Genomic DNA, 24,746 nt, shown 5'->3' with positions numbered 1-24,746 from the left:
AGAGTGCTGCAAGTAGGTATGTACTTAGAGAGCAAAAAACATGTAAATAGTGGTCATAGCAACATCCTTCTTCATGACCAGAAGAGGGAGCAGGCAGAATGGCCATCTGTGGATGAAAGGATAATCTAATGTGACATGATCACATGACAGAATATTACCCACCCATAAGAAGGAATGAAGTTTTGATATAAACTACAATATTGACAAACCTTGAAAATGTCATCTATCTATCTATCTATCTATCTATCTATCTATCTATCTATCTATCTCTCTACCTACCTACCTATCACTAGTCCTGAGCTTTTTTTTTTCCTCTCAAAGCTAGCATATATAACTTGAATCAAAATTCTACTTCCAGCTTTTTGGTAGTTAATTGGACATAAAAGTTTCATGGACTCTACTGCTGGGACTGGCTTTAAGTTATGATCCTCAGATGTCGGCCTACTGAGTAGCTAGGATTACAGGCATGTGCCATGGGTGCCTGGCTGAAAATGTTATTTTAATGAGAGAAGACAGTTCTCAGACAGAATGATTTCATGTCCATGGGGGAGCCAGTTTGTTCCCCTGGAAATTGGAATGTAGTGATAGTTATACAGACTTGTGAATATATTGAACGTCTGTGACTTGTATACTTTATTTATTTATTTAATTTTTGTTAGCCCTGGGTCTTGAACTCAGGGCCTAAGCACTGTCCCCAAGCTTCTTTTGGCTTAAGGCTAGTGCTCTACCACTTGAGACACAAACACTACTTCTAGGCTTTTTGGAGTAGTTTATTGGAGTCTCCTAGACTTTCCTGCCCTGGCTGGCTTTGAACTACAATCTTCAGATCTCAGCCTCCTGAGTAGCTAGGATTATAGGCATGAGTCACCAGCACCCAACAACTTTTTTTTTTTTTTTTTTTTGCCAGTCCTGGGGCTTGGACTCAGGGTCTGAGCACTGTCCCTGGCTTCTTTTTGCTCAAGGCTAGCACTCTGCCACTTGAGCCACAGCGCCACTTCTGGCCATTTTCTGTATATGTGGTGCTGGGGAATTGAACCCAGGGTTTCATGTATGCGAGGCAAGCACTCTTGCCACTAGGCCATATCCCCAGCCCCCAACTACTTTGTTTTTGAGGTGGAAACTTGAATTTGTTTTTGAGATGGGATCTTGCTATGTTAGCCAGGCTGATCTGGAACTCACTATCTTTATGCCCTAACCCCCCAAGTGCCTGAGGTCACAGATGTGGACTGCCATGTTCAGCAGAATTGTATGCTTTCAATGAGAAAACTCTACAATTTGTGAACTATATTGAAAATTTGGGGAGAAGTAAGAGCTTTAGTGGAAAATAGTATATCTTATTTGTACCTGTGGTGGGCCTTTACTTTATATAGGTGACAGGAGGGTGATGCTATTGAAAAAATCCTTTATTATTATTATTAGCCAGTCCTGGGGCTTGAACTCAGTGCCTGGGCACTGTACCTAAGCTTCTTTTGCTCAAGGCTAGCACTCTTGCACTTGAGCCACAGTGCCACTTCCAGCTTTATCTGTTTATGTGGTACCAAGGAATTGAACCCAGGGCTTCATGCATGCTAGGCAAGCACTGTCCCACTAAGCCACATTCCCAGCTTTTCTGAAATGGATATAGCTTCCTTTGTAAGTCAGGCTGTCTTTAAACTCCTAATCCTCTGACCTCAGTTGGCAGGGTGCTGGCATTGTCCATGTGTACTATGATACTCAGACTTGAAAGCTCCCTTAGAAACTTCAGTTTCCTGAGCACAGGGGAGATGCCATGTCCTGCAGGGACACAGGAGGAAGCAGCAGTTTTGATCAGGAGGCTTAAGGAGTGAGGAGAAATCCTAGGCCAGAGGCTGTGTTAAGGGCTTTTGTAGGAAGCACAAGAGTGGGCAAGGCTAACAGTTTAGGACTTGCTAATTTGAATAATAGGTGCTGGGACAGGAGGACTTGTCCCTAATTGTGTGGTAACTGATCCTGGATGGTTTAGGGCACGATTAATATTGTCTAGGTGTGTGTGTGTGTTAAGGAAGGGACATGGGCATGTAGGATGCTTAGACGCTATGAGAGGGGTGCTCCTAAGTGAACCCTTTGTTTTCTCTAAAGCATTGGCCAGCTTTGAGACAGGCAGTATCTCACCAGCAAAGTCAGTACATCCAGAATGTAAGAAAAGCTGGTGGTGACTCACACCTGTTATTCTAGCTATTCAGGAGACTGAGATCAAGAGAGTGCAGCTTGATACCAGGCTGGACAAAACATTTTCAAGATTCCTTCTCATCCAGGAGACACAGTAGTGTGGGAGAAGGTGTCACTCAGGCCAGCCTGGGCATAAATTTGAGAACCTATTAGAGAAAGAATTAGAGAAAAAAAGGGATGAGGGGGTGATTCAGGTGGTCGAGTGCCTGCTTAACAAGTGCAAGCCCCTGAATTCAAATCCCAGTAGAAAGAGAGAAGACAGAAGAGAGGGGAGAAAGAATTGGAAGCTGTGCACTGGCAGCTAGCACCTGTAATCATAGCTACTCAGTAAGGAGAGATGTGAGAATCATGGTTTAACACGAGCCCAAGTAAGAAAGCCTGTGAGACTCTTATCTCTAATTAAGCATCCAAAATGTTGGAAGTGGAACTGTAGCTCAAGGGGTAGAGCACTTACATTGAGCAAAAAACTCAAGGACAGCATCCAGGCTGCTGAGTTCAAGCCTCAGGACCAATACACAATACACACACACACACACACACACACACACACACTTGAGGCTAAATCTTTTTTTTTTCAAAATATGGACCTAAAATTGATAAATTCCAAAGTAGTGATAAAAGATTATTTTATTATTATCAGATAAAAAAATAGTTACGCAGGAGAACTAAATTCAGAAAAGGATAAAAACACTACCTCAGAAGGAGAATTTAGTATGGGGAATGGAGAAAGGGGCTTTTGTTTTTCTATTTTAATTTCTACTTTATTTTAGATTCTTTGAAATGAGCAGTAGTATTTGACATTTTAAAAGAGAGCATGAAAATGCACATTCACTTAGTGAATAAAGAATAATTCTGTCTTTTCATTAAACAACTCTTTTCCATTCTTTAGCCAATTATCTTTACCTCACGTACCCCCTCTCAATATACAACGGAGTTGGATTACACAGTCTGTTTTTTTTTTTTTTTTTTGCCAGTCCTGGGCCTTGGACTCAGGGCCTGAGCACTGTCCCTGGTTTCTTTTTGTTCAAGGCTAGCACTCTGCCACTTGAGCCACAGCGCCACTTCTGGCCGCTTTCTGTATATGTGGTGCTGGGGAATTGAACCCAGGGCTTCATGTATACGAGGCAAGAGGCAAGCACTCTTGCCACTAGGCCATATTCCCAGCCCCAGTCTGTTTTTTTTTTTTTTTTTTTTTTTTTTTTTTTTTTACCTAGAAAGACTTTATTTTGTAAAACCTACTGTGCTTTAATTTAATTTTGAGAAGATATAGAGTTTGTTGTTGTTGTTTTTCTTAGTTTAGATTATATACATTTGGCCCTTCTCTGGAAACAACTGGCCCTCTCCATTGTTCCTTCTGCAACTGCAGATTCAACCAAACATGGATGAAAAATAATTTTAAAAAATTATGCCCGTACTCGAAAGAAAGCCTTTTTGCTTCTTTATTGTTATTCCCTGTACTCATCCTATATAGTATAACAATTATTTTTATTGTGCTAAGTAGATGTAGAGATGCTTTAAAGCATGTTGGAAGATGCACATACTTATATGTAATTACTGGTATCTCTGTGTGTGTGCGTGTGCGTGTGTGTGTATTTGTGTGTGTATGTGTGTCTTGAAATCAATCCCTACAGGAAGTGAAGGAAAGCTGTATATCATTTACATATACATACATATGCATATACATATATGTGCATACACACACACAGAGGAACGTCACATGAAAGGCACAGTACTGGGAGCTGGAGGATACTCGAGTGAAGATGACATTTAATTTCCAAGGAATGCTCACTCTTAGGAAGACCCCATGGACACTGGGCGATAATGATGTGACATTAGTCAAGCTAGGGTGTAAAGTATTTGGGAAGGGAGCCTCTCTCCTAGGGAGTCAAGTAGGACGTCCTGGAGGTGGCGGCACTGAAGTTGGCATCTGCAGGCTGAGCAGAGGCTGGGCAAGGGAAGGTGATGCAGGAGGGGAAGCAGTTTTGGAGAAGTGGAGAAGAAGGGAATGAGATATGCATATTTTATTGTCTGGAACCCATGATTGTGTCACATCACATGGCATGCATGCAATTAAAGATTTTAAAATTCAGAGATTATCCTGGATCATCTAAGTGGATCCAGTGTAATTGTAAGGATCCTTATAAGAAAAAGAGACCACTTATACCTTTTGGCTCCCAGAGTACATTGCTTTCAGCTTCCATGTCTGTGGCCATTGCTACAGCAGCCACTGGAAACTAAGAATGATGAGTAGGCTGAAGAATGGTGGGCCAGGGGGAAAAGCTCTTTGTTAGTCATCAAGGAGTTGAGACTTTGTTCTGAGGATTACACTTGCACTTCAGAGAGATTGTTGTGGCTTTGGTTAGGGAGGTAGATAGTGGGATTGAGGAGAGGACTGAAGAGAGGAGGAGCAGTTCCCTGAGGAGTTCACAGGGCCTGGGTGGCCTTGGCTCCCATTGGAGCCTTTTACTCACCTTGGTTTTCCACATCCTTCAGTGGGTCCACGCCTGGAGACAGGATAAAAAACATGGGAGTGGCTGGTCCTGATTCTTCAAATGAGGATGCAAAATCGAGTGCTCTTCCAACGATGTATTTGCTTCCTAACTTCTCCTCCACAAAGTCTCTGCAGAAAGAAAAGCATGTGTGTATACATATTATATATACATATATATATACATATGTATATATACACAGATACATATACACAGATACACACATATGTATACACAGATACACACATATGTATACATATGTATATATGTCTATGTATGATGTATCTGTGTATATATATGTATATGTGTATATCTATCTATCACTATCTATCTGTCTGTCTGTCTGTCTGTCTGTCTTTTCCTGGTGGGAAAATGCTAACATTCAAGAAGTGGAGATCTCTCAAAAAGGAAGCAAGTGTTTTAGTTGATGGGCTTAAGTAGGCTCTAGTTTAAGCCAACACTTCTGATCTGTACTGCTGGTCACAGGGCTGCTAGCCCAGGTTGGGTCTCCTTCTAAACCACCATGCACCTAGGCCATCACTGAATCTTTCTGTGGATGCCCTTCCCAACATCCCATCCACCAGAATGAGAACGAAATCCAACAGAAGCTATCACCCTGCTCTGCTCCATCCTTGCCTGATAGAAGGCCTGATTGTGTTGTTTTTCTATCACATCCTGATTTTGTCTGGGCTTCCTTTTCTCTCACTCCACTAAATAATGCCCTCTTCCAAACTGGCCTGTTCTGAACTCAACAAATTTTCATGGCTTCACTCACTTAGTGAATGTCTGACCAAACCTTGACTGTCCCTGAGATTTTGACTATCCCTGAAAGAATCTGCCTGCAGGATTCTCATCCTGGCTTCTCCTGTACCTGATGATACAGTATGGTGGTGATCAGGTCCTGCTCACTGTTCATTGTTGTTTTCCAACCACTTACTCTCTATCCTAGGGTCTGCATTGGGTGAGGTTTGCTTCCTCTGGCTGTGTCACTTGTATCTATACACATCAATATCATCTATGGCCCCATTTGGTCACTTTGCATTCACTGACCACTGTGCCACTCAGTGCTTCCAGCCTTGGCGACAGCAAATGCATGTGGACAATAGATTCTCAGTGACCTCAAGTCAAGTGATCTTACTTTTTTTCTGCTTCAGCCACATGATTCTATAGCCACACCCTCATTATGTCATTATTTGGGAGCCTTTTCTGTGTCTGAAACTATGAAACAGTCAATGATCAAATCCTTCTATCCTGACAAGTTAATTTGCTTTTCACTGTATTTTTCCTTGACCATTCTTGACCTGTATTGGCACCACTAAAATTCAGGATGCTATTTGGAATTCTTACCATTTCCCTGGTTAGTCTTCAATTCCATTTTTGTAATAATTTCTAATTCTTCACTTAAATTATTCAACTTTGTAAAGTATAATTTTAATTTTTATTGTCATGCAAGAAAGCATGAAGAGTAATTAGTACTAGAATGTTTTTTTATTTACTTATTTATATCGTAGAGTTTATATACAGAGAGGTTACAGTTATATAAATCTGGTAATGAGCACAAATGTTTTTTAACCATGTCTCCACTTCCCTTTTGCCTTCTTCTCTTTCAGACAAATTCAGCTGATAAGCTTTCTACTACTTAAAGTAATTGGAAGCTGACAGAAAAAAAATCCTTCTCCATTTTCTATCATTCATTTATCACCTTGCTTACAGCCATAACCATGCATCTTTCTGTCCCTCATCCGTTTATTTGAGATGTGAAGGATGGCTAGATCCTTCCTTTATTTCCATCCAATCATCCTCTACCTCATTAGATAGGATTAGCTCCTCCCTCCCTTCCTCCCTTCTTCCCTCCCTTCCTTCCTTCTCACCTCCCCTTTCCACCTCCCCTTCCCCTCCCTCCCTCCCTCCCTCCCTCCCTCCCTCCCTCCCTCCTTCCCTCCCTCCTTCCTTCCCTTCCTTCCATACTTGGGATTGAACTCAGGACCTCATGAGCCATGCCAAAACCCTACTACAATTGTTTTCAAAGCTCTTTCTAAACTGTTCACTGTGATATTAAGAACATACATGACCTACACAGATCAACCTACCTCAAGGGACTGTAGATTTGAGCACATAGACTTCCATTGTTCTGTAACCTGACCTTGGATCTCAGCCCTACCAGGATGGCCACCCTGAGAATGCCTTCCCTGCATGCCTGTCCACTGCCCCCCCCACCCCCCACCCTATACCTCATGGCATAGGTCATCCGGTCAGGCCGCATGGCCCTCATCATGCAGAGGCGCTGCAGGGCTGTCTTGTTCTTCCACTCCTGGGGGAACTTCTCCTTCTCAGGACATTCTGACTCCACAAACTTTTTCCAGCTTTTAGCAGACCCTTCAATGTCCCGATCCAGATTATAGAATTCTTCCATTGATGAAAGTGCCTGGGAAATTTCAGAGAATGTTGCTCAGAAATGTGATTTCTCTAGAAAGCTGTGGGTGGCATTGAGAGGCCCCATTCTTATTCTTGGAACTCATCCATTCATTCACTCATTCTTTCATGATCAGTTGAATGTCTACAGTAAGTCAGGGACTTGGGAACACAATGTTGAATAAATAACAGAAAAAGACAGGTCTTCAAGTTTCTTAGTGTCCTAAGATAAAGAGAGTGACACTGAGGAAAGTCCCAGAAGGTATGTAAAATTCTCTTGGGCTGAGACAGAGTTAGAAGTGAAAGGACTTTTATGGAGATCATAAAAAAGAGTCAGACCTGAGGTGCCAGTGGTACATGCCTACAATCCTAACTACTTGGGAGGCCTAGAATGGGAAGATCTTGGTTTGAGGCCAGCCTGGGCAGAAAAATTCATGAGACCATTTCTCAGCCCATGCCTGTTAATCCAAGATACATGAGAAGCTGAGATTGGGAGGATCACAGTGCCAGGGAAGCAAAGGCAGGAAAATCCAAGACACTTCTGTGTTCATGTTAGGAAAGCTGGGCATGGTAGCATGCATTTATGATCCCAGTGATGAAAGAAAACCTCTGTGTAGGTGTGGGGTACACCGACTGGCCCCCGCCTGTCCGCGCCCCGGAGGTGTGTGGCTGTTGCGCCTCGGGAGTGAGGCCCTGAAGAGCCCCACCTGCCTCAGTTTGCTTGCACCGCCTCCCGGAAGAGGGATCCCAGTTAGCCCCGCCTGCCTTCCGGGTCTGGAACTGGAAAGGCGGCTCTAGCTGGCCACGCCTCCCAGCCTTAAGACCATGTGCAGCAAGATGGCTGCCAGCAGTAACCTGGGGCCGGTCCTGCTAGTACTTAGGCTGCCCCTTAGGGAGGTCCCAAGGCCTTCCGCCCTTGACTGACAGCTAGGACCGACAATCATCGCCCCTGGCTAGGTATGTTACACCCTCCTCTTCCTGCTGCCATTGCCCATACTTAAGATCGGGTCCGCCCCACTAAAACTGAGAGCAGTCTTGAACTTCTCCCGAGTCGTCTGATTGTCCAACTGCCGGTGAAAGGTTGGGTTGGGGTGGGTGCGGGCGACTCGCGGCTTGTTACCTATTCTGGGTTCACCCTCGGCGGGGTGTGCTTCCTCGCCTCTCCTGCTGGTTGGGACAGCACCTGGAGTGCAGGGACCCCTGCATGTAGGAAGTGAGACTCTATCTTAAAACTAACCAGTAATGTTGAAAGGGGTGAAACTGATCAAGATGTATTCGTAAGCTGCTTTATTAATGGAAGCTCCTTTGTACAACTATTTAAATAATAATAATAATATGAATATCAACCTGATATAAATCAGGGCTGGAAGAATAGCTCAGTGGTAGCAGGCTCAAGGCCTGAGTTCAAACCCCAATACTGAACAGAGACAAATCCTGTCTGATGATGCATGACAGAAAGCATTGTGGTTACAAGAGGAGCCTATTAGTGATGGGAACAGGGTAAAGCAGCAGAAAGACATATGCAAATCATGGCCTTGCCTACTCTCTTCTCTCCTTTTCCATGGGTTCTGTGGCTTTCCAATTTCATCCTTATCACTCCGAACATAGAAATCCTTCCTTCCTGCTCACAAGTGGTGTTGGATGGTGTGGGTGACCATGGAGGAGGCACAGGGAGAAACGAGTGCTGGCCCCAGAACCAGTGCTAATTAGTCATTGGACTTGAGCCTGTGTTTAAGCCTTCACGGGCATTTTCTTTACTTTTTATTTATGTAGAATATGAGGTTGAGTAATCATCTGTCCTATTTCCTCCTGAACTGTAGACATCATCATGCTTTGAAAACTACAAAGCGCTTTCTGGCTCTGTCCAGGGATTGAAACAAAACTACCAGTTGACTTGCCTATTACTTCCACCAGATTGTGAGTCCCTTGAGGGCAAGCACTTTCATAGGCACTGCCAGCCACTTAGGAGGTGATCAATTAATAAAGTTGGACATCTGGGAGGCCAGCAGGTGGGCTTTGGATGGGTGGAGAAAAACTGCAGCTGCTATGATTATTTCTCTCTATGCTGAGGAGCCAACTTTCATCTTGCAGACAGATACTGCCCCTCTCTTCCCAGCTCACATCACCATTAACCCTTCTGCAGTCTATTTACCCCCCTCAGGCATCATTGTCACAAGACGGAACAAATTCCACTGTGGTCCCTGTTTCCCAGCTGCCAGGACTGGATCTCAAACTACTTTCTTGGAGCTTCTTGTTTGAACACCATTGCAATAGTTAATCTCCCAGATGAGGGAAAGGGATTTCTAAGCTTTCTAATAAGCTAAATGGAAATGACTAATTAACCTAATTACTTTGGACTGAGGTGCAAAATACAACTGAACTAATAAATTGGCAGCCCAAGTGGTAGTGAGGGGGGCCTTTTCAACACACTGACAAAGAAATTCATTACTGATGAGATTTTCTAATGAAGAACAGAATGTACCCATTACCTTACTTAAAGTTCAGCATTTCTGGGTCTGGAAAAAGAAATCTTTACAAAAGGAAAATAATAAAAGCAGGATCTTATCACAGAAATTTCATTCATTACTTGAGTATTAGTTCTTCTGGAGAAACAAGGCAGTCAACCTTTCTTTTTTTTTTTTTGGCCAGTCCTGGGCCTTGGACTCAGGGCCTGAGCACTGTCCCTGGCTTCTTCCCGCTCAAGGCTAGCACTCTGCCACTTGAGCCACAGCGCCGCTTCTGGCCGTTTTCTGTATATGTGGTGCTGGGGAATCAAACCTAGGGCCTCGTGTATCCGAGGCAGGCTCTCTTGCCACTAGGCTATATCACCAGCCCCAACCTTTCTTGATAGATAGGAAATCAGGTCCTATTCAATTATACTTACTTGGTTTTCTTTAGACTAACATCCAAGTGAACACTTTAATAGCATTTCTGGAGACTCCCAACAATGTGTACTATGTATTTGTGTTTCACCTGTGCATATCTCGGGCTCTGCAGGAATTTGATGAATTTGGGCTTTAATTTCTTTTTTTTTTTTTTTTTACTCCTGACAACAAACTCATATAGCGAGATAAAGCCTTGTTCATTTGCAAGACTTTGGGCAGCCAGATGAGCTCAGCCCACACAACAAAACAAAAAAGCAGAGTGAGGCAAAGCCAAGCCAAGCCAAACAACCAATCTGTCTTGTGAAAGGAGTAAGGAAATAAAATGGTACAATGGCTTTTGAGTTGGGCTATGTATGATGAAAGCCTTATTCTTCTCAGCTTTTCTTGCAGAGGGCTTTGTGTGGTGATACTGAAAATGGCAACTGGACTTGGCCCATTCGAGCAACAACTCTCAGTTCCTCAAAGATTTTCTTTTTGCGAACCATTTCTACCAGGTAGAATCTGTATTATCCACAGTTATACTTTATAGCTACATAATTAACAGTCATAATTATAGCGGTTCTCTCCCTCCAAAAAAGCATATTAAAGATCTAATGTGTTAGACATGTGAATGTGACCTTATTTACAAATATAGTTTTTAGGGATATAATCAGTTTAAGATGATGTCACTAGGGTGGGTCCTAATCCAATATGCTGTGCCTCTAAGAGAAGAGGCCAGGACACAGAAGGCAGCCATGTAAAGATTGTGAAGTGAGAGACTGAGTTGATTTGACGGGTCTCCAAATATCCTAAAAGCTACTAGAGACAAGGACACATCCTCACAAAGGGGGATCACTATTCCCACCCAAACCTATAAATACCTTAATTTTCCTCCCTGCCAATACCTTAATTTTAGGTTTTGAGGTTCTGCAACTCTAAGAGAATAAACTTCTGTTATTTTAAGTCATTAGGCCCATACTACTCTTTTGTTGGAGCTGAGGAAACCAACATATAAAGAGAAGCATCTTCTAATTCCTAAACACTCACTATGTTCTGAAATAACAGAGAAGAGGAGGTTATTTTGGCCATTATGAAGATAAAGAAACAGTCTCAGAGGGATTCAATAACATACCAGAGGCCAACAGATACACACAGACTTGATCATGAATCTCATGTGTCTGACTCCAGAGCCTGTTTTACCCGGTTTATCTCCATCATTGTTTCCATTCTACATAGGTTCATCCAGAGACTACTGAGAACTTGCAAAGTAGTTACTATGATTGAATGTCTGTTTTCTTTCTCTCCCTTCCTCCCTCCCTCCTTCTCTCTCCCTCTCTCCGTCCCTTCCTTCCTTCCTTCCTTCCTTCCTTCCTTCCTCCCTCCCTCCCTCCCTCCCTCCCTCCCTCCCTCCCTCCCTCCCTCCCTCCCTTCCTCCCTTCCTACTGTCTTTCCTTCCTTTCTCCCTCCCTCCCTCTACCTTCTCTCTCTCTGTCTGTCTCTTTGTCTCTCTCTCTCTCTCTCTTTCTTGGTACTGTTCATGGGGCTTGAACTCAGGGCTTGGGCAATGTTCCTGTGAAGAGCGTAGAGAATAAAATCGTGACCATTATGCCCCTAACAGCTATTTTGCTTCTGTACCTTTGCTTGCTAACCCATGGGGAAGTGGAAAAATACCAGCAGTTTTCCTATAGCTACTCTGTAACCACACCCCCCCATCCCTTTTTTGAACTCCGTACATACCCAAATCTGAGCATGGAAGATACTATCTGGTGCTGAGACGTGATTAATTGTCCACGCCTGGAGCCCACTCAAGGTTGGACATGACTACGTGCCTGGTCTCAGACCCTGGCCCGGATCTGGGCACAAGAGACGAGAACCATCTGGCTCCAGGAATGTGGCTATGTGACCACACTCCTGGAGGCCCACCCGAATCTGTACCCCAAGGTTAAGGCCGTCTGTCCCATATGTTCGGCGGGAAAACCCAGGCCAATCCTGAGGCGACCACTAAACTAGGGCAAATGTCAACCAATCATGTACTTGTAACCAGGGGTCTTCCTCATCTTCCCTGTACTTGTCTATAAAAGCTGTGCTGGAATTGTGCTAGGGGCCTCTCAGCATCACTGGCAACGAGTGCGCGGGGCGGGGGGGGTGGGGGGGGACCGGGTTCGAACTTGTAATAAACGACCCTTGCAGTTTGGCTTTGACTCTGGACTCTGATGGTTGTCTTTGGGGGCCTTAAAATCTGGGCATTACTCCTAACCTTTTCTGGTCAAGGCAAGTGCTCTACCACTTGAGCCATAGCTCTACTTCTGGTTCTTTTAGTAATTAGTTGATGATAAGAGTCTTAGAGACTTTCCTGCCCAGGCTGGCTTTGAGCCATGATCCTCATTTCTCAGCTGCTTGATTACAGGTAGGATTACAGGCGTAAGCTTTGGGCACCCAGCCGCTATTCTTCTTTTATTTATTTATTTATTTATTTTTTAAAGAGAACTAGCTTAATATATTACCCCTCCTGACTTAGGTTTCCTCCCTCATCCTCCTGAGTGGCTGAGACAACAGGTCCATACCACTATGCTTGGCTCAGGGATAGAATTTCCAATTGTATTTAATGTTAATGGCTTAAAATTTTAAGCGTAAAAATCGTAACTTGTTTTTACAACTGGAAAACTTTTAAAGGTACTTGTAATAATCTGGGTATACAAATCAACTGTTTCAATGATAATTTTTATGAAATCTAAATACAATTATTTCTAAGGAAAACTTTGGAGTTTAGATGAGCTGTTATGTATAAAAATAATGCCCTCCCCCCACCCAGATTTCACAGACTTAGTGCAAAAACATAAGATAATTTATCAACAATTCTTTGGGAGGTGGGGCCTAGTGGGAAGAAGCTAGGTCATTGGCAAAATGTCCTTGAGTGAGACATCAATATTCTGTGCCCAATTTTGTCTGCTTTTATTTTATTTTATATATATATTTGTTATCAAACTGAATTACAGAGAGGTTACAGTTTCATACATTAGGCATTGGATACATTTCTTGTACTGTTTGTTACCTTGTCCCTCATTTTCCCCTCTCCCCTCCCTCTTTCCCTTCCCCCTCCCCCTGTTTGCTTTTTGTTTTTTGGGTACCACGGAGTGAACACCTTTGCTTAGACATAGGAGCTGCTGGGCACGGTGGTGCACATTTAGCACTTAGAAACCCAAAGCAGGAGGAGTTTGAGAGTTTGAGGGCAGCTTGGGATACATGGTAGAGATGCCTCAAAAAAAAAATCAAAACAGAAATGAAAGCAATAGAACCACAAGCCCAAATGAACACTTATTTTCTTTTTTATTTTTTTTTTCAGTACTGAGGATAAAATCCAGACCCTTACACAGGCCAGGCAGGCCCTCTACCACTGAGATATACTCCCAGCTCTTAAGATTTTCTCTGCTAGGTTTCTCTTTGATATTTTGTCATAGCAACAGAAAGCTGACTAGCAGTAATTTTTGTAGCACTGTATAAACTGAAATATTAATCTTTTGCTGTTTTTGGTTAAAGAGGATATGTTAGTAAAATTAATTTTCTCTACTTTTTATTTTTTGGAGGAGGAGGCAGTTAGTGGAGTTTAAACTCAAGACTTCATGCTTGCTAGGCAGTTATTCTACTACCTGATGCATACCTCCAGTCCCATCTATTTCTTTTTGTATTTTTAAAAATATGACTACTACAAAATTTGAAACTACACAAATGGCATGCATTATATTTCCTTGTCAGTGCTATTCACTCATAGCATACATGGTCTAAGGAAGGTGAATGGCTTTCCATAGCCCCTCATTTATTGCAATTGTTCTTAGATACTTTATATATCTGTGATTTTGGTTGCTCCTGTGGGTGGAATCCTCCCTTCTTCCTTTCACAATTTTCTCTTTTGTTTGTCAAATTGTGCTCAAAATAAGTGAAATGAAATAAAAATGGAATTATACCATTGCTATTTAGATTAGGGATTAAGCAAATTCCACCTCTCAGGCCTTATCTCTCCTATCACCTGTTTTTCCTACCCCCAAAAAAACAAAACAAAACAAAACAACAACACGTTATGGGAACTTAGGCATGTCCTCTCATTTCCATAGTGTATATGGTTGTGACATGGTTGAGTAGTTGCTTAAATATTTATACTATGTGGCCTTGTAGAGAAGAGGTGTCACTTCCCTCTGATGTAGATAGAATCCTAATGTTGATTAAGAGAATAGCTCTGGACTCTGAAAATGAAGCTAGGAAAGCCTTCTGAGCAATGATGGCATTATTGAAATTATAATGATCCCTTTGAATGGGTCAGCATGCACATACATAATTTTGGGATACTGTTATAAAGTCAATCAATTGGTTTCACTGGCTCTCAAGGGGATTGTATTGAGCCAACAGGCCAACCTCTCACAGGTCATATACAATGTGATTCCACCCATATGGCATCCTTGAGGTGACAATATCAGACAAGTGGAGAGCAGTTAGTGTTTGGTCTGTGTGAGGAATGGAGGGAGGGAGGAGGTGGCTGTGGTCATAATAAACAAACATTAGCAATCTTCCTAAGGATGGAACTTCATGAATCCTCATATTCTGCCTTGAATTACGTAAAGCTCTTTGAGTGCAAGCACAGTCCCTGTTGAATAGACCTTATGGCTTGAGACTTTTGCAATACTTATAAAGGTGCAAACTAAACCAGGTTGCACAGCATGAAATGAAAATGGGCTTTATTATTTGTAACTGTTGGGACCTACTTTTCTTTATCGGTTAAGTGGAAACAAATAACACCTACCTATTGCCATGCTGCTCATGAGTATGATGTAAGACAATGCATTACAAGGCACTCAGTAAACACAAACTACTACTAAATGGTGATTGACCTGGTTGGGATACATCTCCTGTCTGGAGTCCAAGTTTGAACTCTATACATAGATGCCATCCTCATTCCTGACTGTTTTCTGGACATGGTATGGTAGTATCTCCACATCAGCTCCAGGGATGTGCCAAGGAGCCCATGTTCCAGCTCTGAGCACAGGAAGTTTGTGGAGGAACCTTCTATTTCCTCCTACCTTGGAGACAAAGCACTTCATACTAGAATGAATTTACTTCTCTTCTCCTTGCCTGGGTGGGAGTGGGTGAGGAGATAACCACAAACAAGACCCATGCCTGAATTCCCAAAGAGAATTGATGTATCCTGCTGACATCATGCAAATACCTGTTAGGAAGATGCTCTTAGAGATGAAAACTTGGCTTCTTTCCAGGGGCCAGTACTCACCTTGATGCCTCCCCAGGCCTGATTGGAGAGGAATTCCACTGGGCTGGCGGTGTCTGTCTGCACTGGGGATCGAAGCAGGAAATCCAATTCTGCTGCACTGATTTCTTGGTTCATGAGGAGAATCTGTAATGGGGGTGGGGGAAAGACACTATATTCTTTAGCTTGTGGAGGGCATGGGTCCTGGTGATGTTAATGACTGTCACTCAATGTAATTATCACTGCTTCAGACACTAGAGTTTGCCTATTCATGATGAAGTGGGAGAAAATGTGTATTCATGTAAATTACTTCTGGGTGCATCTGTTTGTACCCCAAAGGTCAGAATGATGTAAAAACACATGATGGATGACTGTATGTCTCAAGTAGCAAGCATTTATCATGTATCAATCACAAATGCCATGGAGTATGTGTCTGCAATTTAATTGAGTAGGTAACACATACAAATGACATGGTTTGAGCAAAGTGTCAAAGCAGCATTAACATATGAATATATGCAAAATAGAAATGTGTATCTGAATCAGCCATGTTGAAAGAGGTCCCAGAATAGAGGAGTGGTCAACCAGCCAGGGGAAAGAAGGAATTAGTTCACCTAAGCATTGTAGAAGTAGCCTTGAGTAAGGTATGGAGAAGCTAAGAGATGAAGGCAGACAGGAGGGTGATGGAAAGTGCAGAGGTATGAAAGGGAATTAGAGAGGTGTGTGTAGTGGAGGGAAAACTTTTTGCTTGCTTAGAGACAGGATCCACAGTAGGAAGTGGGGCCCATATTGTTTGCAAAGGCTGGGCTGTTATCTAGGCTGGTGGGGGGAATACTGCAGGTAAGGAAAATGAAGCATGCCAATGGTTATGTACAAACTCAGGCTTTGTTATATGCAAAATGATGGTAGTATATCTGACTTTTATTCTTGGAAGAGGTCTTTGAGGTAATGTAGCCTGAGCTACCAATTAATTGTGTATTAGAAAATTCTATTTTTAAATAACTAGGAAGGTAAGTGTAGGGTAGTAAATTGTATGTTTTTATGATGTTGAGATTAAATGAAAGACTAAGGTTACTCCTTAAAGACAGTGGAAGTCACTGGTGTATCAAGATCTGTAGAATCAAAACTGTTGAGGACTCTCTAAGGCAATGGCTGTTACAAATATAGAAAGTTTCATATAGTTTCTTATCTCAGAGGAAAATTTGGCCAGTAAATTTTCGAGTAAAAGGTTAGAAAAGTATGAATGAAATTAAAGCTCTCAAAAATCTGAAAACCTATCTAGTTTCTCGAATAGCCATTTTGTTTTACATTCAGTGCCAGTTTTTATTGACTGGTCGTAAAAGTCAGAGGGATGCTTTGGGGAGGATCTTACGTCATCCAAGATCAACAAGAAAAAGTACAATGGTTAACTAAGCATGGAACAATGGGACAATGTTTGATGAATGGGACAATGTTTGATCAAGCATGACTACTATGAATGGAAGAGTGTTTGATTAATCATGTCTGCTATGAGTAGGACAATGGTTGATTGAGCAAGTCTTCCATGAGTAGGACAATGGTATGTGCCATTTTGGACCCTCTTGTCTGACATTTCTACCTAGAAATAGTTTGTTTGTACTTTGGAAAGTGATATTAAGAGGATTAACACATGATTATTGGAATACCTTCTGGAAACATTTTCAATTCGCTTTTACCTGAAAGGTGAGTTGAGCAAGGTAGGTCAACTTATCACACTCAAAGAGTCCACGGGTGGTATACTGGTACACAGAGAAGGTGATGCTATCTATCAGATTGGCCACCCTTTCCTTGACATTCTCATTGGGCGTTGCCCTCTCCACAGCCTTTTGGAAGATGATGCTGAAGGCCTAGGGACAAAGAGTGGCATATTGGCAATCGACACAGTGCTCTTCACTCATACAAGTGGTCTTGCTCATTTTCCATCCCATAGAAACATTTCCTCAAATTATATTGCCAAGAAGAGACAATGGTAATAAGAAGACATAACATTAGCTCTTAGTCTGCCCATGTAGATGAATATGTTGATACAAGGCTGCTTGGTTTCTATAGTTGTCCCTATGATGAGGAATTAAGAGGGTGAAAATTTAATCTAGCTGTGACGAGACCTTTTGAGAGGAAATTAAAATTTGATAAGATCATCAAAATTGACCCTCTGTTATTGAGTATGCCATTATTTTAAGGATACAGACTAGAATATCTGAATTTCCCACCTCTACTTCAGGACTTTGCCAGAAAGGCCATCTCCAGGGATAGCCCAAAGACAGGGAGCCAAAATAGCCTCTTTATTAGCCCAGTCATCACTAAATGAAATGAAACCTAGGGAGTCACTGTCTACTCTTTTCTATGAATGGAATTGACTTCAAAAAGTGTTGTGAGAGCAGATAGTAGTATTCAAACATGATTTCAAGGTTAAAGTCAGCTTTCTTTGTCAAAATTCTTAATCATATCACCAGATTTAGAAGCATTTATTTTCTTGATGCTCCTCATTTCTTCACATAAGTCAATAACTGGCTTTGTTGACTGAATGCAGGTCTGAATTTGCTTTTCTCAGCCATCGTGTCACCACTCCGTGGCTAAGCATCCCTTCTTGCAAAACATTGCTCAGTACAGATCTCATGATTACAGTTTAAAAAAATCAACTTTTTCCTCCATGGTCATCTCCCTACTTTGAAAGTTGTCTTGGAAATCTATCAATCAAGAATTTATTTTTCTTTTTTCTTTTTTTGGCCAGTCCTGGGCCTTGGACTCAGGGCCTGAGCACTGTCCCTGGCTTCTTCTCGCTCAAGGCTAGCACTCTGCCACTTGAGCCACAGCGCCGCTTCTGGCCGTTTTCTGTATATGTGGTGCTGGGGAATTGAACCTAGGGCCTCGTGTATCCGAGGCAGGCACTCTTGCCACTAGGCTATATCCCCAGCCCCAAGAATTTATTTTTCTAAGTTCAATCCATTTCATTCTCTAGTAGATTGATGGTTATTGTCACTGAATAAATAGTTCTTTTTTTTATATATACTTTTCAATGAGTTCACCATATTGTGAAATCTGGGTTCTTCCTTTCATCACAAAATTCTCCTACAGAAAGGTCTGTGTGTGGCCACATTTCTCCATGATATGCACACACTGGCTCTCCTTGTTGGTGACTGGACCATAGAGAACAAGCAAGACCACAAGCTTTGTGAGGTGGTGAGGTCAGGAAATGATCTTCACATCAGATGCTGTAATCCCAGGTCTAGAACATGCAGCAGCAGGTGGCAAAGTAGCTAAGCATACACCACCGTGTTCCTTGTTAGCCAAGTCCTGGGAGCCTCACTCTCCTTTTTTTTTTCATGTACTCAGAAAAAAATCTGCTTAAATTAAATCTGATTCATTGTGATGTTTGCCTTTGCTTGGAAGATTTTAGATGCAATAACAGCTGTCCCCAAAGACCACACAGAGAAGCACAGGAAGCCTCTACTTAGAGAAAAAATGTCCAGCGATGGAATAGACAGCTGTGTCCAGGTGGTTGCTGTCTCTTTCCTCTAAAAATCTATCTTTATTGAAATGACACTGATCAACAAAGAAGCTTGAGTTATGAGCTTTAATATAATGATTCACAATTCAGAAAAAAGCTAAACAAAACAAAACCGTGTGTACATTTAGCTTTTTTTTTTTTTCAATGCTAAGTCTATTTTAGCTGCCCTTTTCCTTTTTCATCCTAAAAAACAATCTTTTCCTTCTGGGGCAAGAACAGAGCTGGAGCTGGTGCTGGGTTCATTTCCAGTGCTTCCTCTAAGACTCTCCTGCCACGTGGTCCGATTGCCCATACAAGCTACCCTCCAGGATAGCATCTTTAGGATCCAAACCCACTGCCTAATACTAATCATAGGAATTTATTTATTTTTTTACTTCCATGAAAATTAGCATAATCACTCGGAAGCAGGCCCAGGCTTTAATTCCTTTCTTACATTTCCCAGAGTCTAGCTTAGGCCTTCACATAGAATAGAGACTGAAAAATATTTGTTGAGTGAATGGTTCGATTATGTCCTATGCGTATCCTAAGAGTTTGGGAAAATATGAAGGATGCTTAGGACCAAGAGATTTAAACTTAAATACCTTTAGAAGACCCAAGAAGGAAGGGAGGGGACTTTCATAATGTAAAGGACTCTTGGCCACCTAGGGAACAGAAGTTAACGCCAGCAAATTCATGTCAGGTGGAAAATGAACACAGTGCTACCAACATTGGTAACTTTCATGAGAAGTCAGACATTGGAAAATAGGTGAATTTCTCCCACCCCCTATATAATCTATCTATGTATCTATCTATCATCTATATATCCATGTATGTATATATGTATGTATTTATGTATCTACCAATCATCTATCTATCTTTTTGTTGTTGTTGTTTCAGTCCTGGGGCATCTATCTGTCTGTCTGTCTGTCTCTCTCTCTCTCTATCTATCTTTTTGTTGTTGTTCTTTCAGTCCTGGGGCTTGAACTTTCAGCATGGACACTGTTCCTGAGCTCTTTTGCTCAAGGCTAGTGTTCTACCACTTGAACCATGGCTTCTCTTCTAGCTTTTTGGTGGTTATTGGAGATAAGAGTCTCATAGACTTTTCTGCTCCATCTGGCTTTATAATGCAATCCTCTGATCTCAGACTCCTGAGTAGCTAGGATTATAGGCATATACCACCAGTGCCCAGCACCTTTTTATAGTACAAATACCTTTTTTCCCTTCCCTTCCTTCTTTCCTTCTTTCCTTCCTTCCTTCCTTCCTTCCTTCCTTCCTTCCTTCCTTCCTTCCTTCCTTCCTTCCTTCCTTCCTTCCTTCCTTCTTCCTTCCTTCCTTCCTTCCTTCCTTCCTTCTTCCTTCCTTCCTTCCTTCTTTCCTTCCTCCCCCCCACTCCTCTCGGAGTTCTAAGGATGGAACCTAGAGCCTTGGGACATGCTAGGCAAGTGTGCTACTACTAAGCCACACCACCAGCCCTATCTATTTATTTTTCAATATTGGTAACCAATTAAAGTATGTGAAAAGCCCTCTGAAAATCAAAAAGGATCAAACAAGTCATCAATACCTTGGGCCTCTGATTTGAACCCAAAGAGCTGTGTTCTATTTGCTTCTGCTTCTCCAATGCTTTTCTCTCTAATCTTAGAGAAACCAGAATCCTCCAGCTATACCTGTCTGTAGTGAGAGAAGCTGGGCCTTCCTTCTACCTGTGTGAGGCTCAGCAAGGCTTCTATTTCACTCATGATACTATGTAACCTTGTGAGTGTGTCTCATTAACCTTCTCCTGGCTTTTGGCTGAGTCTAAAAGAAAAGTTATTTGAACCACATTGTGAACTTCCAAGTTCAACCAAAACCTGGATCTTGAAGAGTTTTTACTTGCATGAAAGGAAATATAGTCATTTGATAGATTCTTCCAGAAAGTACTTTGAAAGCTGGTCTGTGTGCCTGCTGGCATATTGGCCTACCTGGGGTTTCCACACTCAGAATGTCCCACATTCCTCTGCCAGATACAAGAACTGGAAAGTCCATCCTGACCAAAGTCAAGACCATGAAAATTCCATGGTCATTCATTTTTCTTTCCAAATCACAGATAACTTATAAATGAATTATTGTTTTTATATTTCTGATGATACTGCTCTTGGCTGATTATTGTTCAATCATTTTAAATCTGTTTCCAGTGATGAAGTTGGTCTATGAACAGTTGCCCTTGACAATTCTTAAAATGACAACATGGTGCTCCAAATGCATCTTTTCCAATTTTAAACTAATCCCTCAGGATTTTCTGTATCAGAATGTTATTGTCTCAAAGTGTCTTACAACTTAATTATTTATTCATTTTTGCCAGTACTTGGACTTGAACTTAGAGGCCTCATGGTGATTCAACTTGCTTGCTCAAGTCTGATGTACTCTACTTGGAGCCATACCTCCATCCCATATTTTTACTAGTGAATAGAAGTAGAGTCTCTGTGAACATTTCTGCCTGGGCTGGCTTCAGACTCTTCTCCAGGTCTCAGCCTCCTGAATAGCTAAAGTTACTGGCATCAGTCACCACAGCCCCACTCTTACAATTTATTTTGAGCACTTATTTTCATGGCTTTCAATTGATTTCATATGTTCAGAAAGTTATTGAAGTAGGCTTCTGATAGATATAGGTAGTCATGTTCAACTATTCTAGGAAGTAGAGAGATGAATTACCCGGCAGTTCTTACGTTTATGCTAATTTTTTTTTTTTTTTTTGCCAGCTGTGGGGCTTGAACTCAGGGCCTGAGCACTGTCCCTGGCTTCTTTCACTCAAGACTACCACTCTATACCACTTGAGTCACCGCACTACTTCTGGCCTTTTCTGTATATGTGGTGCTGAGGAATCGAACCCAGGGCTTCATGCATGCTAGGCAAGCACTCTACCACTAGGCCATATTCCCAGCCCTTATGCTAACTTTTATACTGGCTTTTTAATATCCTACAATCTTTTTCATGTGTTTCCATGACTTGCCTATAAAGCCAGGCATTGAGTTTCTTTTAACCACATCAACTACTATAAACATAGTTTGTCCCATCTGCAGAGACTCTGGCTTAAAGAGAGGGTTGAGCAGGAGTGAATTGCTATCTCCAGTTAAGTGAGACCCAGGTATGAGACACCTTCTCATCATCCTCTCTACACCTTGAATTTCATGTATGTGATTTAGCTGGAAGCATTTTGCAGATCTGAGGTATGTGCAATGTGTATATGTTTGTGAATGTATAGACACACATGTGTATGAAATCTCTGGTTGTTTATAGGCAAATTTGCTCTCTTGCCTTTCTATTTGTATGTGTGCATGACCTCTCTGTGGGGTAAAACCAATGAAGCTATTCAGGAATGCTCCACCACCTCTGAATGCCTCTCTAATTATGGTCTTTTCATGAATGCACTGGGGATAAGATGTTCTTTGAAGACTCACTTAAAATTTATAGGTCTTTATTTTTTCATGAGTCAGATAAATTTAGCACTTACAATTTGCTAACAGCTTTGGTTTGGGGACTATTTCAACAACTGTAAAGTGGTAAGTAGCTTTGGGGATATTAGGATAATAAGAAAAGTAATTTAAAGTTGGTCTATTATGATCACCAGAGTTTGTCTTTCATCAGTAGAAGCCATGCGCAGATTTGATTTTTTCTGTTATACTTTTAGTTCTCTGGAGGTAGGGCTCACTCGTTATATTTCTAAGGTAACCTCTTTCACTCATCCAGTATGCCTAGTATCCACCATTTCTAATGTAGTAACTGAATGAATGCAGCCATGACTCGTTGTACCATCCCTTTCTCTTCCAATGCGTTATGTATGAGCCAATCAAAGAGATAAGGACTAAATCGCAGGTCTGGAGCTATGCAGCTGCTTTCCTGGCTTTGATCCTAAAGACTAGCCATAGCTCCTAAAGCACATAAACTCTCGTATAGCACTAATGGAATATTATGCTGCTTGGTTATGATTATGTGAAAAGCTCTAGGTTTAAGTCACCTTGAGGGAGAACTGGTACATTGGGTGGATCTTGCTGAGGTCATTCATGATGAAGTAGAGCAGAGAGGCGCGGGCAGCTGCTGGCCTATAGTGTTCTCTGGCCTCATTGATTTTCACTTCGGTCACCTTGGCCTCCTGCACCTGTTGGAAAAATAGGTAGCACTCCATTGTTAAAATCAACCAAGGCTTCCAGAGAATCAGCTGGGCCTCCCTGTGTGAGTGGAATGGGATGGGAATAGTGGCTGGATGCCTGACAGGCCACTGTAGCATTCCCCAAGACACCTGGAAAGAAAAAGGAGATTGCACACTTCTACATATCAAAATGAACTTGAAATTGAACTAAAATGCCAAATTTGTTTGCTCTTTCATTCCTTCTTTTATTTGTTTCTCTCTTCTTTTCTTCTATCCTTGTTGTGGTCCTGGGCCTTATGCTTGCTAGGCAGGTACTCTACCATTTGAACCACACCCCAGTTTATTTCTCTCTTTCTCTTTTGAATATTGTTGGGGATTGACATAAGGGCCTCATGGATGCTATGTAAGTTTCCTACCACTAACCTACACCCAAAGTCCCTTCTTAATTTTTGAGAAATAGTTGTCAATAGTATGAGAAATAGTATGAGAATAGTATGAGAAATAGTATGTCAATTCACACACACAAAATTCTACAATGGAATGTTGTTTCTATTAGAAAATGTTATCACAGATAAAAATAATCAAAGAAGCTGGGCACTGGTGGCTTATGCTTGTAATCCTAGCTACCCAGGAGGTTGAGATCTGAGGATGGCTGTTCAAAGCCAGCTGGTGCAGAAAAGTCCATGACACACTTATCTCTAATAAACTTCTCAGAAAAATCCAGAAGTGGTGCTGTGGCTCAAGTGGTGGAATACTAGTGTTGAGCAAAAGAAACTCAGGGACAGTACCAAGGCCCCGAGTTCAAGCCCTGGGACTGGCAACCTGTCCCCCCAAAAAAACTAAAAAACAAAAAAATGCAAAGAGGCCTAAACCTCAAGGAGATTGATTTGTGTAAGAATGTGGTACTATAAACTGATTTGTGAACTCATTGTTTGAATATTTAATATTCAGGAAAATTAGAGAATATTGTAGTTTTTAATAGTCATATTCATAGACCAGGTTAAATTTGTTTCTTCTTATACAAATTAAAATGTAGCGCCTTTTAATTTGCATGTTTGTTGTCTTTCTGTTAATTAGGTAATTGAATAGCTTATCTACTTTATGGTCCAATTTTCTTGCAAACAATAAACATTTGCTTTTATATACTAGTGATAATCTTTTTACCAATTAAAAAAAAAGAATATGCTACTAGTTATAAACTTCCAAAAGTTCTGCCCTTAGACTAAAATATAGAGAAAAACTACCCTTGAGAGTCCCAGAGGAAAAGTGATCACCACTGAAGATGTCCTCAAAGTGATCAGTTACAAACCTCAGGAGGAAGTGTTACTGTGTTACTAAAGGGGACAATTAGAAGGCCTCTCCTCCAAACCCTAGGACAGGAAGATGATGTGTATGAGGCCAGCCTGGGGTACACAGAGACTCTGCCTCAAACAGTGTAAAACAAAACAAACAAAACTGAAAAAAAAAAACCCAAAACTTCTAAAAAAACAAAACTCACCTAACTTCAGAAGAATTAGCATCTTAAGCACTAAAGATGATTGAGGAATCTCAAAGTAACCACTAATTAAGTATGCTTAAGAGCAGTAAGCAGGAAAGTAAGCATACAACATGACATTATCGAAAGAAGCTGGCCTGTTTAAAACAGAGCTAAGTAAAACAGGAAAGTAGAGTTATTTAAGTGGAAAAATATATGGGTTGACTAGAGAGATCTGAGGGAATGGTTACAAAAGCGGCTCAGAAAAAAGAAAAATAGGCTGTGCCATTTGTGAGACTTGGAAGATGGGATGAGAAAATTCAAATATATCTAACAGAAATAAGTAGAGAATAGACGTGAATAGAGCGAAGGAAAGACAGTGTTTGAAACTATAACAGTTAGTGCTTTTCCAAATTGAAAATCAGAGATGTTTGTGGGAAGAAC

At 41.5% G+C, this 24,746-nt stretch overlaps 1 protein-coding gene across 1 annotated transcript in view; it reads right to left on the bottom strand.

Annotated features, from left to right (window-relative positions):
• Dnah9 (dynein axonemal heavy chain 9) overlaps positions 1-24,746 on the bottom strand; it is a 349,492-nt gene that overhangs the window by 44,054 nt on the left and 280,692 nt on the right. The window contains 5 exon segments of the mRNA XM_048365947.1: positions 4,659-4,807; positions 6,908-7,101; positions 15,228-15,350; positions 16,895-17,065; positions 22,697-22,837. Coding sequence (XP_048221904.1) covers positions 4,659-4,807; positions 6,908-7,101; positions 15,228-15,350; positions 16,895-17,065; positions 22,697-22,837 — 778 coding nt within the window.

Source organism: Perognathus longimembris, chromosome 17, assembly GCF_023159225.1.
Source record: "Perognathus longimembris pacificus isolate PPM17 chromosome 17, ASM2315922v1, whole genome shotgun sequence".
NCBI classification, from domain to species: Eukaryota; Metazoa; Chordata; class Mammalia; order Rodentia; family Heteromyidae; genus Perognathus; species Perognathus longimembris.
The sequence above is the reverse complement of the archived record's forward strand: the minus strand, read 5'-3'. Positions and strand labels throughout refer to the sequence as shown.